Here is a 15,978-nt window from a genome sequence, read left to right on the forward strand (position 1 = left end):
TGTCCTTCTTGCTTGCTCAGAAGAACAGGTTGAAACTGGAAACTGTGGGAAGAGGGTGGGTATGTCCCATGGGCATTTTTTACAGGCCAAATGCCTGGCTTCTGCCGAGTTTTAAATTGCTCCTTATTTTGCTCTGTTTAAATATTATTAAAATAGCTAATTGTTTCTTTCATTCTGAATTCCCTTGTGGGAATTGCAAAGGTTTTGGAAATAGTAAAATGTCTAAATGCAGTAAATCTGTGGCTACAGCCAGGAAATGGCAACACTTTATACCCAAACATCTGCTGATTTGTTATTTTGCATATCCTGTATTCTAATATTTGGGGGCTTTTCCCGACTTAAAATAATAAAGTAACTGCTAGTAAGAATCCCGCTACAAAATCAGGTTTTATCATTTTTTTTCATTGCCATTGGGGTGATCTAATTGAAGTTCAAGTTTTAAGATTGATGAAATTGACCCAACAACATGTCACATTTATATTATGCCTGCAGCATAGAAAAATGTATCAAGATTTTTCACAAGAGCATAATCAGATAATAATGGATGCTGAGACAAAAGTTGATATTAGGAGGGTTAACCAAAAGCTTAAACAAATGGGTGAGTTTTAAGAAGGACCTTAAAGGTGGAGAGGGAGATGAAAGGGTTTAAGGATGAAATTCCAGAATGGAGGTCTGGACAAAATTAGCGAAGATAATGTTCACTATGATGAAGGATACCCACGACACCAGCTTTTTCCATTGTGGATAAGGCAAGTCCTGCTGATTAGTTGACTCAAAACCCAGGCAAGGAGAGATTACCAGATGGCATCAGATTAACCAGCTAAAAATGACCGCCATCATTAGAGATCAAATTGACAAAGTAACTGTACTCTCTTGATTGTAGGAAAAGACACCAGGGAAAAAGAAGAAGCTGTGGGTGTGCGAATTTATGAAAGTTCACTGCTGGTGACATGATCTTGAAAATTAACTCTGTTTATTAATTGCCAATTTAGATGACCATATCATCAATGAGTTAACTACACCCCCTTTTTGAAGGGGCACAAACAATCAAGGAAAAACCAGTTAAACTTGGAAATGGCTGGTACTGGTCCGAACTGGAGATCCCTTTTAAGGTAAACTAGGCCAGTTTGGACCAGTACCAGTCATTTCCCAAGTTTATTTGTTTTTTTTTCCTTCTGGTAGCTGAAATTGTTAGTTAAACAGAAGAAATTAAGGTTCTGCATGTCAACAAAGCACTCCAGTCCCTCCAGTGTCCATTGGTTGTGGAGGACCTCAAGCATACTGGCAATACTGCATGCTCTCAGCCCAGGTACAGCCAGCATGAACACAACCACTGGAAGAAGGTAGGCAGTTCAGCTGACTGCCCCCTTCAATTATGAACTGCCTGAACCTGTGCATGGCTGCCTTGGCTAGGCCCAGGTGCAGTCCTATGAGGAGGTCCAGCACTCTCCACATCAGGTGGGCAAAAGCCAGGTGCGTGGCACTGAAGTGAAGCCAGAAGTTGAAGGACAGCCACTTTAAACAGTATAAGAGATCTTGAAAGTTAAGTGATATTACCAATGCTAACTTATTATTAAAAACTACTACTATTTTTTGTTTTTAGTTTTGAACTAATTTAGAGTAATTGGCAAACTGACTGTTTGATTACGTTATCAAATTATAGAATTAACTTTCTGCGGATGGCCTCTTGTCTCGAAGGTTATATGAATAATCCCGACATGCACAAATTAGGATTATCAAGAAAAAATTGTATTTTCAGAGCTCATAACCCATTCCAGAAATCAATATTTTTAAGGTGCATGGGAACATGAATGGCAATTGAGTGGACAGAGAACCAGAGTTAACGCCTGGAGTCAAATATGCGTGCCTTCTTCAGAACTTGAAGACCTCGAACCATTTACTTTGTTTTCTTCACCAATGATATTGCCATACCTGTTGAGTATTTCCAGCATTTTCTGTTTTTATTTCAGACTTCCAGCATCCACAGTATTTTACTATTATTTTAATGGCTATTGAATGTTCATTTCAATTTTAGATTGTGCCCCCAGAAAATGGGAGAGTTAAGGGAATAGGGAAAATGTGTTTGAAAATTGGCTTAACATATTTTAAAGTAGAGCGCATGGTATGGATTTAGTTCCACTGAAATATCATGGTTAAATAATCAGAGATTTTTTTTAAAATGCGGCTTTGGAGAATTAAGCCTGGCAACTTCTCATATCTGACTGAATTTACCCTTCCTCAATGCTTTTCACAAGCAAGAATTAATTAACCTTTTCTTGTTGATGGTTTGTTTTGCTGAAGTTCATTACTTCCTCTGGCTAGTTTTCTTTTAAGAAATTATTCTCTTACCTTTTGAATCTCTGGCACTTCAGTCTGCTGTGTCCCATCTTTCTGAGCAGACGGAGCAGTCACTACAAAGTTCTGCTGCCCCTTATTAAAAGCAATTACATTCATTATGCTCCCAGTTTTTTGTAGTTCCTGCAGTACTGCACCACAAACTCATTTAGACAGTCCAGAATATTATTAGACAATGGGCATTGTTTAATATCTTTTAGCGATTAACAACATTTCAAGTTACTCTTGACTAAATTCATTAGGGTTTCTATAACGCCTGATTGTGTTCTGTTTTCATAGGTGTCTGGTGTGATGCTTCTAAACCTAGCAGTGAGTCCAGGCTGGGGCTAGAAATGACAGACAGCTATGAATATTAAGTACGAGAAGGTTTGAATCATTATTCGTAATGTAATTAGTGGAGACCCACTGGACCTTGTCTGTGTTATCTCTGCTCAAGATCCACAGGCACATCTTATTGTGGCATTCTTTAAGAATACTGTGAAAAGGAAACAGCATTATTGACATCTTGGATGGCAAAGCAATGACAAAGTGCAGGTTCCATGTGGACCAATAGGGTGCAAGAACTTCTGAACTTGCCCTTTTTCAGCAGACATGAAGGTACAACGGATGCTGTCCTGCTCGTATGCCTGAGTGCAGGCAATGTAGACAATGTCTAATGTAATTAGTAGTAATGCAATTAACAAATGCAATTAATACTTTAAAATGGGTGGGGCATGAAATGATGCAACCCAATTTTATGGAGGATCTGTGAATGAATTCGGTGATGTGAACACCTGAAGCTTTTCATAGCAATTTTTGATTAGAAATTATCACCATAATGTTTTTTATTCTGTCGCTTTTATCATCTGAATTTTGTAACTAGTATTATGTAGCACTTAAGGACAGGTTAGAGATGATGGAAACCATTAAGAACAAAAAGACTGCTAAGAGCCATAGATCTCAAAGCTGATTACCTATGGGGAGGTGTGGGATGTGGTTTCTACTTAAATCAGATTCAAAAAGTTGTTAAATGATATCATAATCAACTGGATCCCAAATCATATATTAGACAAAGAAATGAAAACCTTGCAATCAGCCAAGAATGTGAAGACTTGGATTGCTGTGTTTTGCCAGGGAGTCTTGCAAGTAAAATGACAAACTGGAGGAACAGCGCCTCATCTTCCAATTAAGCACTTCACAGCCTTCCGGACTTAACTTTGAGTTCAACAACTTCAGACCTTGAACTCTCTCCTTTAGCTTGACCCCCTTTTTAACCCAATTTTTATTTAATTTTGTGTATTTAATTCTATTTTATTCTTTTATTTATTTGCTCATTTTTTAATCCTTTTTCCCCAACCGCCCCCCCCCCCCACCCTCCCCTCACCCAACAGGGCCAGCTGTCACTTGTTTTTATGTTTTGTTTTCACAGAGTGCTGGCCCTTGTTCTGCTATTAATACCTTCTGCTATTTTACCTTCATACCACTATCAGCACCTTCTTTACTCTTTACCACTACCATTGACACTCCCTTTGTCTTGTGTCCATGACATCATTGTCAATCTCTCCTTATCTGTCGCAGTGATCTTAATATGATTGAACTGAATATTAGGTTTAAAAAGGAGAAATTTAGCACAGTTACTAAGATTTTAGATTTTGGTTTGGCTGACTTCAGTGGGCTGAGGTGACTGACCACAGCAACACAAAAGCAAAATACAGCGGATGTTGAAAATCAGAAATGAAGCAGAAAATGCTGAAAATACACAGCATGTCTGTCAGTATCTCTGGAGAGAAAAACAAAAAGTTAAACATTTTAAGTCTGAGGCCTTTCACCAGAACTGGGAAAAACTAGAAAGCGAATAGGTTTTGAACAAGTGAAAGCAGGAAGGTGGGGAGGAGAACAAAAGGGAAGTTCCATACAGAGTGGAGGGCAGGAGGGATTAAATGACAAAAGGTTTCACATTGCAAGGCTAATGGGACATGTTAAATAACAGAAGATGTATCTAGAGGACATGTGAATGGTAGAATAGCTGCCATCAGAACAAAAAGTAAAGGAAATAAGAGAAATTAGAGTAAAAAACAAACCGACAAAGAAGCACAGTACAAAATAGGGGGAGAGATTGTGATCTATAATTGTTGAACTCAATTTTGAGTCCAGAAGGCCATGAAGTACCTAACCAAATGATGAAGTGTTGTTCCTCGAACTTATGTTGAATTTCATTGAAACACTGTAGCAGGACAAGGGCAGAAGGTCAGAGTGGGAGCAAAGTGAAGAATTAAACCACAGCAAACTGATCAAAGCTGTTATTGGGTGAAACTGTAGATGAGTAGTGGGAAGTGTTCAAAAATAATTTAACTTAATACAGAACCAGTATATACCCCTCAGAGGTAAGAGCTCTACTTACCAATTAAAACTGGCATGGTTAAGAAAAAGGGGCGAAAGAAGTGCAAAGAATAGTGTAAAAGAGAGGACTGGGAGAGATATAAAGGACAGCAAAGAACAACAAGGAAGATAGTAAGAGCTTCAAAAAGGGATGACAAAAAGAAACTTCTAAGGGATAGCAAGGTTAACACAAAAATTTTTTAATCTTATATTGGAAGAAAAAAGATAGCCAAGGGTAATGTGGACCATTTAAAAACTGATGGGTTAATATTCCAAATTACCAAATCAGCGGAGAAGAACAAAGTTGATGTTTCGAGTCCTCATAACCCTTCAACAGAACTGTCATGAGGACTCGAAATGTCAACTTTGTTCTCCGTCGATGCTGCCAGACCTGCTGAGTTTTTCCAGGTAATTCTGTTTTCCCTTTTTGTATTCTCTGGCCTTGCACAGGAATAGGAACTTACTGACTGATCATCTTGTTAATAATTTTTTTCACCCAGGCAGATTCGGGATTCAGACAAAATTGATTAGTATTCTGAAGAGTGGCACTAAAGAAGTGAAAAAATACATTTATTTCAGATTGCCTGTTCATTATCAGATCAATAAAAAATCATAATTAATAAAATGCTATTGAAGTTCTTGAGTCTCTATTTTAGCACCCTTCCTGCTTTACAGATCTGTGCAGGTGACAGAAGGGAGCCCTTTGTCCCATATGTAAAATCCATGATGGAGCTGTAGGTGAGACTGTGACTAAATGGGGAATACATTGCAGGAAAGGAAGACTCCAATACGGCTGTTAGCCTGCACCCTGGTTGGGTAATGAAATCCTGGTGATTATGATTCCTTCAGCAATGCCCCTTCATGGGAACTTGGATTCGATAGATGATAACTAAGTCTGTGGCATGGCATTGGACTTGATATGGACAGCATCAAGATTGTGCACAGGTCCTCTAACCAGGCTGAAGGCAGAAACTTGACCTGCAAAAAGTTGAAGAACAAACTCTGCATCTTTGAATAACAGTTACTGGAAGGAGGCTGAGTATGTAAACATTGCTGATATATTTAGTGCCCACTTTGATTAATTTGCAGTGAGTTAAGATATTGGTGTTGAAACTATGAACTTAAATTGGTGAAATAATACTGACCTGCCTGTCTTAGGTTACCAAGTCTGCTAGAAATAATCAAAGTAGTTTCAATTTCCTGCACAACTCGATGGGTTATGGTGTGTTTCCATGCTATGACCAGGAAGCTGGTGACAGTGGATTTATACAGTTGATTATGAGTCATATTGCTCACATGCTATTCAAGAGGGGGCTCCTGATGAGTGCTATTCTCTGAGCAAGGGTTCAAACCTGCCAAGTATCTAATGTTCAATAAATGACCATTGTCCATGGGGAAGCAGCCAAGTGGGGTCTCTTTACTGTCACAGTAGTTGCAACATTGCATGCCTGTTACTGAGAGACTCATCCTTGGCAGAATTCATAACTCAACACTTGAGTTAGGCAGACCTATAAAACTCCAGTATGCTGTACATTATTGATTGACCAGTCTGGCTTATTGATTGGTTATGGAGAGGCAAGGTGCTGAACTTCTCTCATTTGACTGCAGATAATACTGCAAGCCAAAATGAATCAGATAATCCTACTTAATCACTAGCAGGTTGAACTTTGGCTCCCTGTTGCTAAGTTGAAAATGTTTAGAAGGTTAAGCATCAGTAGTATTCCTCATACACTTGAAAGTCCCTAATACTTGAATCTCCTAGGGCAGAATTTTTCCCCCGTTGGGGGGGAAGTTGAAGAGTGGGCATGTGGAGGTGTGCCTCTGATTGACGCCCCCGGTTGGGGGCGCGCTGCCATTTTACGTGGGTGGGCCAATTAAGGCCTACCCAGCATGACGTCCGCTTGGAAACATTATGCGCTCCCTGTGCGGGCGGGGGAGGGGGATTCCCTGAGCCAAGAGTGCGCTCTTTCACACATGCGCATGAAAGAGGCTAAGTGCTGCCTCAGGGAGATCGGCTCTACTGTAAAAAATCTGAAAAATAAAAAAAAAAAATCCCTGACATGTCCCCCCATGTGTCACCATCACATGAGTTGTGACATGTCCATAACTTTTACACATACTTTTATTACATTTTTAAAAACCTACATGAAACCTCATCCCGCTCCTGGTCCACTAATTACTTTAATGACTCTGTCAGTGGCCTCAATTGGCCATTGACAAGTCGGCAGGTGCACAGCTGATTTTGCTGCGCCCCCACCGACCTGAAAAGTTAAATGGAGCGTGGTGATGTCGGGAGTTCCCCCCGACTTCATCCCGCGTCATTTTCCACGTTGGAGAGTGGCCCACCCCCTCCCCGGCTCGCTGACCGGGAAATCCTGGCCCTAGTTTTGTTAAGTGGAGTGTTTCCCTATAGGCAAAGTGTGCATTCTATTTTACTCTAAAGAAAACTTTACTGATATGACCTTCCAAGTAGCTTGTTTCACACTAAGTGAATGTTTACCCTGAATGTTAAAGACCCAGTCAGCTATCCTCCTGTAGCATTTTAAACAACCCTATTTTGTACCATTTGATATTTATTATCTATTCATATCATTAAGAATTATCTTCTGACGAAACAATATCTAAATGTCATTAAAGAAATAAGAATCATAAATATTCTGTCATAAACAATTAATTTCTACATTTTCACAGTGAGGACTGCTTGGAATAATGGCAATATTCTCCATGGCCTTTGGATGGATGAATTTTGAAGTTGTTTTGATACACTGACAGTGCAGGCTCATTCCTGTTGTTCCAACTAATGCAGCTATATAATCAAAATACACAAGAAACGACTTTTGAAAACAGAGTTTAGTTTTCTTTCTTAGATGTATACTTATTCATTTGGACTGAAATTTTATTCCTACTTTCCTGGTATTGTCAGGTACCTTACAGTCTTTTGTCCATTACCACACTCCACTGAAATTTAATTTTCTTAAGCTAATAAAATCTAATCAAGTGTGCAGAATACTATAAATCTCCATTTAATTTGTGTAATAAAAAAAGTAATAGATTATTGCAATAGCGATTCTATCACAAGAACTTTAGAAGAAATCTTATTTAAACGCACATTGTAAATGCAATTCTAGATTCTGAATAGATAACATTCAATTTTAGAGTTTATTTATTTCATACCTTCTGTGGAAGCCACATAAAGTACAATGAGAGTAAGGGTGAAGAGAGTAACTTTGCTGTTCATTGTGATTTACTTGTACAATGTCTTGTATCCTTTCATTGTTGCTATCTTGTTGCAGTCTGTGTTGGTCCCACATTATTCAATGCCTGTATTTATTGTCTAAATGCTGAGACACTAAAGAAAATTGCCGTAGGCTGGGGACATTTTCAGGAGGCTGCGGTTAAATGTGCAGGGTTCATCATGAGCAAAGTGCACCGACGTGTTATGTGACTATGATAAATCGTGTGTAAAATCAATAGAATCACTTTCCTTCATAACCATGCTTATTCATAACCTTCTCAGAAAAGATTTTATTGCTATTAAAATTATGCAACCACTTCCAAATCCAAAGTAAGAATATTTAAGCACCTGTTCTCTGCCAAGAATTAAATTGGAGCAAAAACTTTGTAGGAACCTTATTTGCTTTTAAACCAGCCAAAGGTTCATTACTAAATAAACAACATTTCTGGAAATTATTTTTTTCAGATAATTGGTGACATTGTGGAAATAGATTGTTCAAATATTTAAATATAAGAGGAAAAGAATAGATGAGACCAGAGAATGAGATCTGTCTGTAGGCTGATTTTTGCCTTTGATCTCAGGCATTTTAATTGTATTGGATGAAGTGCCAGATGTTGAGGCTTATCAGGGAATGTTAAGCCATGATGATCCTTCCATCTAAATTTAACATATGCTATTAATATATTTGGCAATTAGTATGTTATAAAATATAGGATTATTTTCCCAACAAACTAGTTAACAATGAGTGCAGAGATGTGGAGAGATAAAGGCTTCGGGCTAAATTTTGCTGAATGAGGAGCAAGTCCTGTTGCTGGGGTTGAAAGCAAGAGCTGACCCTCTGTTGACGGGCAGCAGGACTCAGGGGCGGCAGTTTACTGCTGGCAGACTGTTAATTGGCTATTGCTGAGACCACCATCCCAACCAGAGGGCCAACAGCTTAGCAGCCACAGTCATGCCATTGCTGGTGGTGGCCACTGCTGAGGCTGCAGCAAGAAAGAGAGGGCGCCTCAAAGCTGAGTTGATTTTATGAAGCCGGGGCAGGGAGGCAGGCCTCACTGATTGGGTTGGGTGGTGGTAGGGGTTGGGGGGAGGGCGGCAGAGTCCAATGGTCTGCCTCAGTTGCAAGGGTCCCCTCCATGGGCCATGGTGGGTCCCTCCCAGGAACCTGTTGGGAGTCCTCCAGGATTTAGCTGGTGGTCTCCCCACACAATAGTGGGCTCTTCTGACACTGGTAAAATGCTGGCCTGGGAGGGAAGTGGTCCTCAATTGGGCTCTTAAGTGGCTCAATTGGTCAATCGGTGGACAGCCATACAGTTGAGGTTTCTACTGCTGATAATAGCGCTGAAGACCTGTGCCCCAGAATTAACCGGGCCCCTAGCCAAGTTGTTCCAGTACAGCTACAATAATGGCAATGTGGAAAATTGCCCAGGTATGTCTTGTCTTCAAAAGCCAGGGCAAATCCAATTTGGCCAACAACTACCCTATCAACCTCCTCTTGATCATCAACCAAGTGATGGAAGTTTTTGTTGACACTGCTATCAAGTGGCACTTACATAGCAATAACCTGCTCCCTGATGCTCAGTTTGGCTTCCATCAGGGTCACCCAGCTCCTGACCTCATTACAGCCTTGGCCCAAACATGGACAAAAGAGCTGAACTAAAGAAGAGAGGTGAGAGTGACTGCTCTTGACAGGGCAGCATTTGACTGAGTGTGGCATCAAAGACCCTTGCAAAACTTTAGTCAATGGGGGTTAGGGGGAAAACTCCCAACTGGTTGGAGTCATACCTAGCACAAAGGAAGATGGTTCTGGTTGTTGCAGGTCAGTCATCTCAGCTCCAGGACATCGCTGTAGGAGTTCCTCAGGGTAGTGTCCTGGGCCCAAACATCTTCAGCTGCTTCATCAATGACCTTCCTTCCATCATAACAATAGAAGTAGGGCTGTTTACTGATGATTGCACGATGTTCAGTAACATTCTCTACTCCTCAGATACTGAAGCAGTCTGTGTCCATATGCAGCAAGATCTGGACAACATTCAGGCTTGAGCCAGAAAGTGGCAAGTAACATTCACAGCTCACAAGTGGCAAGCAATGATCATCTCCAACAAGAGAGAATTTAACCATCTCCCCTTGATATTGCTAGATTCCTCACTAGCAATATCCCTGGAGGCTACCATTGACCAGATGCTTAACTGGACCAGCCATATGAATATTGTGGCTACAAGAGCAGGTCAGAGACTGGGAGCTCTGAGGTGGATGATTCACCTCCTGACTCCCCAAAGCCTGAAAGTACAAGTCAGGAGTGTGGTGGAATACACTTGTCTGGATGAGTCCAGCTTCAATACCATTCAAGTAGTTTGACACCACCCAGGACAAAGCAGCCCGCTGGATTTACACCCCATCCACCACCTTCAACATCCACTCCCTCCATCACTGATGCACAGTGCCAGCAGTGTGCACCATCTATAAGACGCACTGCAGCAGCTCACGAAGGTTCCTGCAACAGCATCTTCCAAACTTGTGGCCTCTTCCATCTGGAAGGACAAGGCAGCAGATGTATGGGAACACCACAACTACCTGCAAGTGCCCCTCCAAACCACACACCATCCTGACTTGGCACCACATTGCCATTTCTGCACTGATACTGGCTCAAAATTCTGGAACTCCTCCTTAACAGCATTGTGGGTATATACTCCAATGACTACAGCAGTTCAAGAAGAAAACTCACTACCCTGCTCAAGGACATTAGGGATGGGCAACAAATAGTCTCTACTCCAAGACTGTATGTCAGGGACCATTCCCAAGTTATTTCTGGAATTTTGACCTTTATGTTTTAAAAGGCCTCAGCCAAACTCATGGACTCTTTGAGGCTTCGTAGAAGGTCATACCCCTTATTGAAAGCAAATTAAATGATACTAGAGGGAAAAACGGCCCATTTTGAAATAAAATTAATTTTTCCTGTAAAAGCCTGGTGACACCTCAAGGTGATATTGGAATGTCTTTGCAGGTGCTGGGATCTGCCCCAAACATGTATCTACCGAATCCCCAGTTTTTTTCTGAGCTGTAGGCTGTGAATATGGATTCTATTTTGACACATCCCCTCTCTGGTAGTGTGGGCTGTGTTCTGAAAACCCCTCAGTTTTCCAATTCTCATCCTTATTTTCAGATCCCTCCATAACCTCCACCCTCCATATCTCTGTGAACTCCTCCAGCCCTCCGACCCTGGGATATCTCTGCATTCTTCAATTCATGGCTCCTTGCTTATCCCAGATCTTCAACACTCCACCACTGGTGGCCAAGCCTTCAGCTATCTGGGTCCTAGACTCTGAAATTCCCACTCTAAATCCCTCCACTTCTCTCTCCTCCTTTAAGACATTCCTTAAAAACTGCCTCTTTGAGAATATTTTGGATCATCTGTCCCAGTATCGCCTTATGTGACTCAGTATCACATTCTGCTTGCTAACACTCCACTGAAGCACCTTGGGATACTTTACTGCATCAAAGGTGCCATACAAATGCAAGTTGTTGTTGTATTTGTTCTTGTGCAACCTGAAATGTTCTTCAACACTTATTTAAATTAATCATTAAATGGAACATTTCAGAATAAAACTTCTTTTACCATATATAAATAACAAACGTTGATTTGTTAGCTGATTTTTTTTAACAAGGACCTGGTAAATAATGTATTTAAGTTTTTCTTTTCTCAATCTCCCCTGTACAGATAGGCTGTTGTGTAAACCATACACTGCTTCTGCTGACTGAGGTAACGGAAGTGATTCAAAGCCAAGCTATTGTGACAGAGAGTTTGCAATGTGTTCTTTATGTCAGAGCTATTGCATTTCCTGTATTAGTCCTTGGGACGTGCAGATCCCGTGACAAGGGCAATAAAGCTGGATCGAGAACCCTCAGGAATGTTGTGGGAAGATAAAGGCGTGTGAGAGGATAGTGACAGCAGCAGCTGAAGCAGGGAATCGCAATATGACTCACTCCGGATTTCACCATGCTTTTCCTTTTTTTTGAGTGGAAAGCAAATTTGCTTGTTTAGAACTAAGCTGAACTTATTATCCTTCCCTGGATGCCCCCCTACCAGTCATAGCATTGAACTACTGGGCTTTGATCAGAATTACACTGTGACAGCAGTATAATACGAAGCCCACATCGAACTACTCAGTGTCCTTTATGAAATGGGAAAAGCAGAACTCTTGGGCAGAATTTCATGTCACCCAGCAGGCAGGTTTGTAGACAGGGAGGCCACTAAGATTCTGTGTGTGCCATACCTTTCACCTACCCACCCATCCCTGACTTTGCTACAAATTAACAGGCAGCGGGCATGGCCAATTTGTGCCAATTGAGGCCCAATAATAGCCACTTCCTGCCAGGCCGCAGCCTTTTGGCTGGCAGGAAGAGGTTGGAGACAGGTGGGAAGCGCGACAGGAAAGGCTTCATGGCCTTCCTTCTCTGATCAGAGGCCCCCACAGCCTGCCTCTCCCTCAGGGTGTCCCCTCCCCTTCTGGCCTCCAACCCCCACACCCCCAAATCATCCCACCAGCCCAAAGGCCCCCTACCCTGGCCCTGCCGAGAACACCCCCAACTTATCTGTCATCCAGCACCTGCCTCTTCTTCGGGGTCTGGATGCAGTCCCAATAGTGACCAGCACACCCTGTGGCTCTGCTGGGACCAGAGAGCTGTCAATTAACCAGGTGAGAGGCAGAAGGGCCATCTGAAACCGATTAACGCTCCTTAGAACATTAAATAGCTGCAGGGAAGGCCGTCAAAGTGGGGGAGAGTTTTACGGTGATATTTTTGACAGCAGACGGCTTGGCCTTTGATTTTGAAGTGTTCAGAGTCGTATAATTGGAACTCTCTCCTCCTGTTCAAATGCACAAACATACTCATACAATCCAAAACAAAAAATGAATTACCTGGAAAAACTCAGCAGGTCTGGCAGCATCGGCGGAGAAGAAAAGAGTTGACGTTTCGAGTCCTCATGACCCTTCAGCAGAACTGCCATACAATCCAACTTTACTGTTGATCAAACATCTTTTTCTTTGTTGGATTATTTGCATTCATTCCTCTTGCTGTATAGAATTATAGTTACAAGTCTGGAATGTTAATGAGGAGAATAAGAAAAAGAGAACTTTAATGGAATCAGAGCAGTTACAACCAATGAATTACTTTTTGAAGTGTTGTCACTGTTATAATGTCAGAAACGTGGAAGCTGATTTGCACACACAAGGTCAGATAAAGAACAATGAAATAATAACTAAATAATCTGTTTTTTAATGGCGTCAGTTGAAGAATAAACATTTGCCAAATAAATGACAGAAATTATTCTGGCAAGTCATGCTACTGGTTTGAATACAGTTTTGATAATAAAATGAAGAGACCTGTCATATGAGCATTAATAAGATATCCCATCAAATGAAATTAAGGGCTGAATTTTCACAGTAATGAGCTGGAAGGCGAAAGGGCTGGTATTATGATGGGTTAAGACATCGGGAAGGGAGCATGCATCTTCCTGCTGCCTTGGCATTTCTTTTTTCATTTTTTCACGGAATTTGGCCATCGCTGGCAAGCATTTGTTGTCCATTCCTAATTGCCTTTGAGAAAGTGGTGGTGAATGGCTTTTTGAACTCCTGCAGTCTAAGTAGTACAGATACACCCTCAGTGCTGCTGTGAAGGGAGTTCCAGGATTTTGATCCAGTGACAGTGAAGGAACAGCGATATAGTTCCAAGTCAGGATGGTGAATGGCTTAGAGAATAACTTGTGCCTGTGGGAGTGCCTGTGTGAGCCTGTCCGTCTGATTGTGTCCGTATTAGTTGCTGTCAGGCTGCCGACAAATATCCAACTGCCTTCTCACAGCTTTCCAAGCTAACTCTGATGACTGCTTTCTGCTGCAAGGCTCTGCAAGAAACACTGTAGAATTCTTCCACGAGCTAGAAACTAAAACAAATCTTCCAGCTGTTTTTCCCTCGCGAAACTCAAACTGAACGACCTCCTTCTTTCAGCAAATACATACTGATCAATTAAACAAAGAACTTACTGACCAAGGGCTGGATTTTATGAGGGGGTGGGTGAGAGGACGGGGGCTTGGTCTGCTCACCCCTTCCCACCCTGGATGGAAAGTCAGCTAACAGCCGATATGCCAGATATAAGCCCACCCTAGAGCAATAACATGCTGAGGGCTGGCTAAAAAAGCTGAGAGTCAACTTGACTGCTGGGCAGCAGAGCTCACTTGCCAACAAATCAGCACCCTTTTCTCAAGCAGTATAAATTGTTGCTCTCGATGAAATTTGGTATTTTTGCATCTGTCCTGATGAGTGCAAGACAAAAGCTTTGACAACGTGCCTCTTTTTTCACCAACCAGGTATTCACAACAGTAAGAGTTTGTGTGATTGTGTCTGTGTGAGAATGTTGGTTGTGCCTATGTGAGTGTGCCTGTGTGATGTTCTGATCCAGTTAGAGACCATTAACTTTTAAAGATTAAATAAAACATCTACAATTAACCAACAGAACTACATCACAAGATTTCACATTTTCAAGCAAAAACAAACTTTATTGAATGCCAGAAGAATTAAACAAAGCAAACACTATTATCTTAATACCATAGCTTATAAAGACGTATGCTATAAACTTAATTCATTTTTTACTCCCCACGTCCTACCCCGCCCAAGAGTTCCCTTACCTTACAAAATCTTGAAGGTTCATTCACTTTTCCTGGAACCAGTCTAAAAGGTATGCCACAGCCCTCCCAAATTTATTTTAAATGTCCTTAGTACTCCAATGTAAGGATCTATGGGGGGTTTACCCATTAGCTCCACCTTTTTCCTTTACCGACCACACAACTGTGGAGGCCTCAGATCATTGTTTGGGTTTCCGACAGATATGCAACTGCTGTCCCACAGCTTTCCAACCTAACTCTGCTGACTGCTTTTTGCCACAAGGCTCTGTGGGGACCACTGCCGATCTATTCCACTGTTTGTAAACTAGAGCAAATCTTCCAGCTGTTTCCACTCATGAAACCCAACTGGACAGTCTGCTTCAGTCTGAGAGTGCCTGTGTGATAGTGTCCTTCTGAGCATGTCTGTGTGAGTGAGTGCATATGTAAGTTTGTCCGTGAGTGTGTGAGTAGGTGAGTTTGTCTATGTGAGTATGTGAGTTTATCTGCATGCGTTTCTGTGTGAGTGTTTCTGTGTGCGTGATTATATAATTATGTGTGTGTATGTGTGTGTGAGTATGTCTGTGTTTGTGTGTGTCTCTGTGTAAGTGTGTCTGTGTGAGTGTTTCTGTGTGAGACTGAGTATATGTGTCCATGTGAGATTGTATGTGACTGTGTTTGTGTTTGTGTGGCAGTGAGTGACTGTGTGAGAGTGTTTGTGCGGGATTGTGTGTCCATGTGAGAGTGTTTGTGTGGTAGTGTGTAAGTATGTGAGAATGTTTCCTTGGGTGTGCGTGTCAATGTCACTGTGTTCGTGTGGGACTGTGTGCCTGTGTGAGAGTGTTTGTGGGATTTTGTGTGTCTGTGTGAGAGCGTTTGTGTGAGTACGTATGTGACTGTGTGATAGTGCTTGCGTGAGTACGCATGTGACTGTGTGAGAATGCTTGTGAGAGTATGTGTGTGCCTGTGTGGGTGAGTTTGTGAGATTATGTGTGCCTGTTTCAGAGTGTTTGTGTGGTAGTGTGTGTTTTTATGAGAGTGTTTGTGAGATTATGTGTGTCTGTGTGAGAGACTTTGTTCAATAGTGTGTGTTTGTGAGAGAGTGCATGAAACATTATGTGTGTCTATGTGAGAGTGTTTGTGTGGGAGTGTGACTCTATGTGAGAGTGTTTGTGTGGTAGTGTGTGTTTTTATGAGAGTGTTTGTGAGATTATGTGTGTCTGTGTGAGAGACTTTGTTCAATAGTGTGTGTTTGTGAGAGAGTGCATGAGAGATTATGTGTGTCTATGTGAGAGTGTTTGTGTGGGAGTGTGACTCTATGTGAGAGTGTTTGTGTGGTAGTGTGTGTTTTTATGAGAGTGTTTGTGAGATTAT

General features: G+C 41.6%; 1 protein-coding gene across 1 annotated transcript; it reads right to left on the minus strand.

Annotated features, from left to right (window-relative positions):
* Window positions 1-4,287: 4,287 nt before the first annotated feature.
* Window positions 4,288-7,951, minus strand: LOC121270979 (interleukin-8-like). The gene is made up of 4 exons (XM_041176690.1): window positions 7,888-7,951; window positions 7,388-7,519; window positions 5,178-5,265; window positions 4,288-4,360 (listed from the first exon to the last, which is right to left on the minus strand). The coding sequence occupies exons 1-4, from the start codon at window positions 7,949-7,951 to the stop codon at window positions 4,288-4,290; spliced, it is 357 nt and encodes a 118-aa protein (XP_041032624.1).
* Window positions 7,952-15,978: the final 8,027 nt, after the last annotated feature.

This window comes from Carcharodon carcharias, chromosome 1, assembly GCF_017639515.1.
Source record: "Carcharodon carcharias isolate sCarCar2 chromosome 1, sCarCar2.pri, whole genome shotgun sequence".
Lineage (NCBI taxonomy): Eukaryota > Metazoa > Chordata > Chondrichthyes > Lamniformes > Lamnidae > Carcharodon > Carcharodon carcharias.

What these genes read in the sequence shown, in the direction of transcription:
- LOC121270979 (XM_041176690.1), bottom strand. Translation starts at nt 7,951, where the DNA reads ATGAACAGCAAAGTTACTCTCTTCACCCTTACTCTCATTGTACTTTAT. An exon ending in TCACTGTGAAAATGTAGAAA is followed by an intron (nt 5,266 to 7,387) that starts TTAATTGTTTAT and finishes TTTTTCACTTCT; the next exon opens with TTAGTGCCACTCTTCAGAAT. An exon ending in ATTAACAAGATGATCAGTCA is followed by an intron (nt 4,361 to 5,177) that starts GTAAGTTCCTAT and finishes TTCTGATGGCAG; the next exon opens with CTATTCTACCATTCACATGT.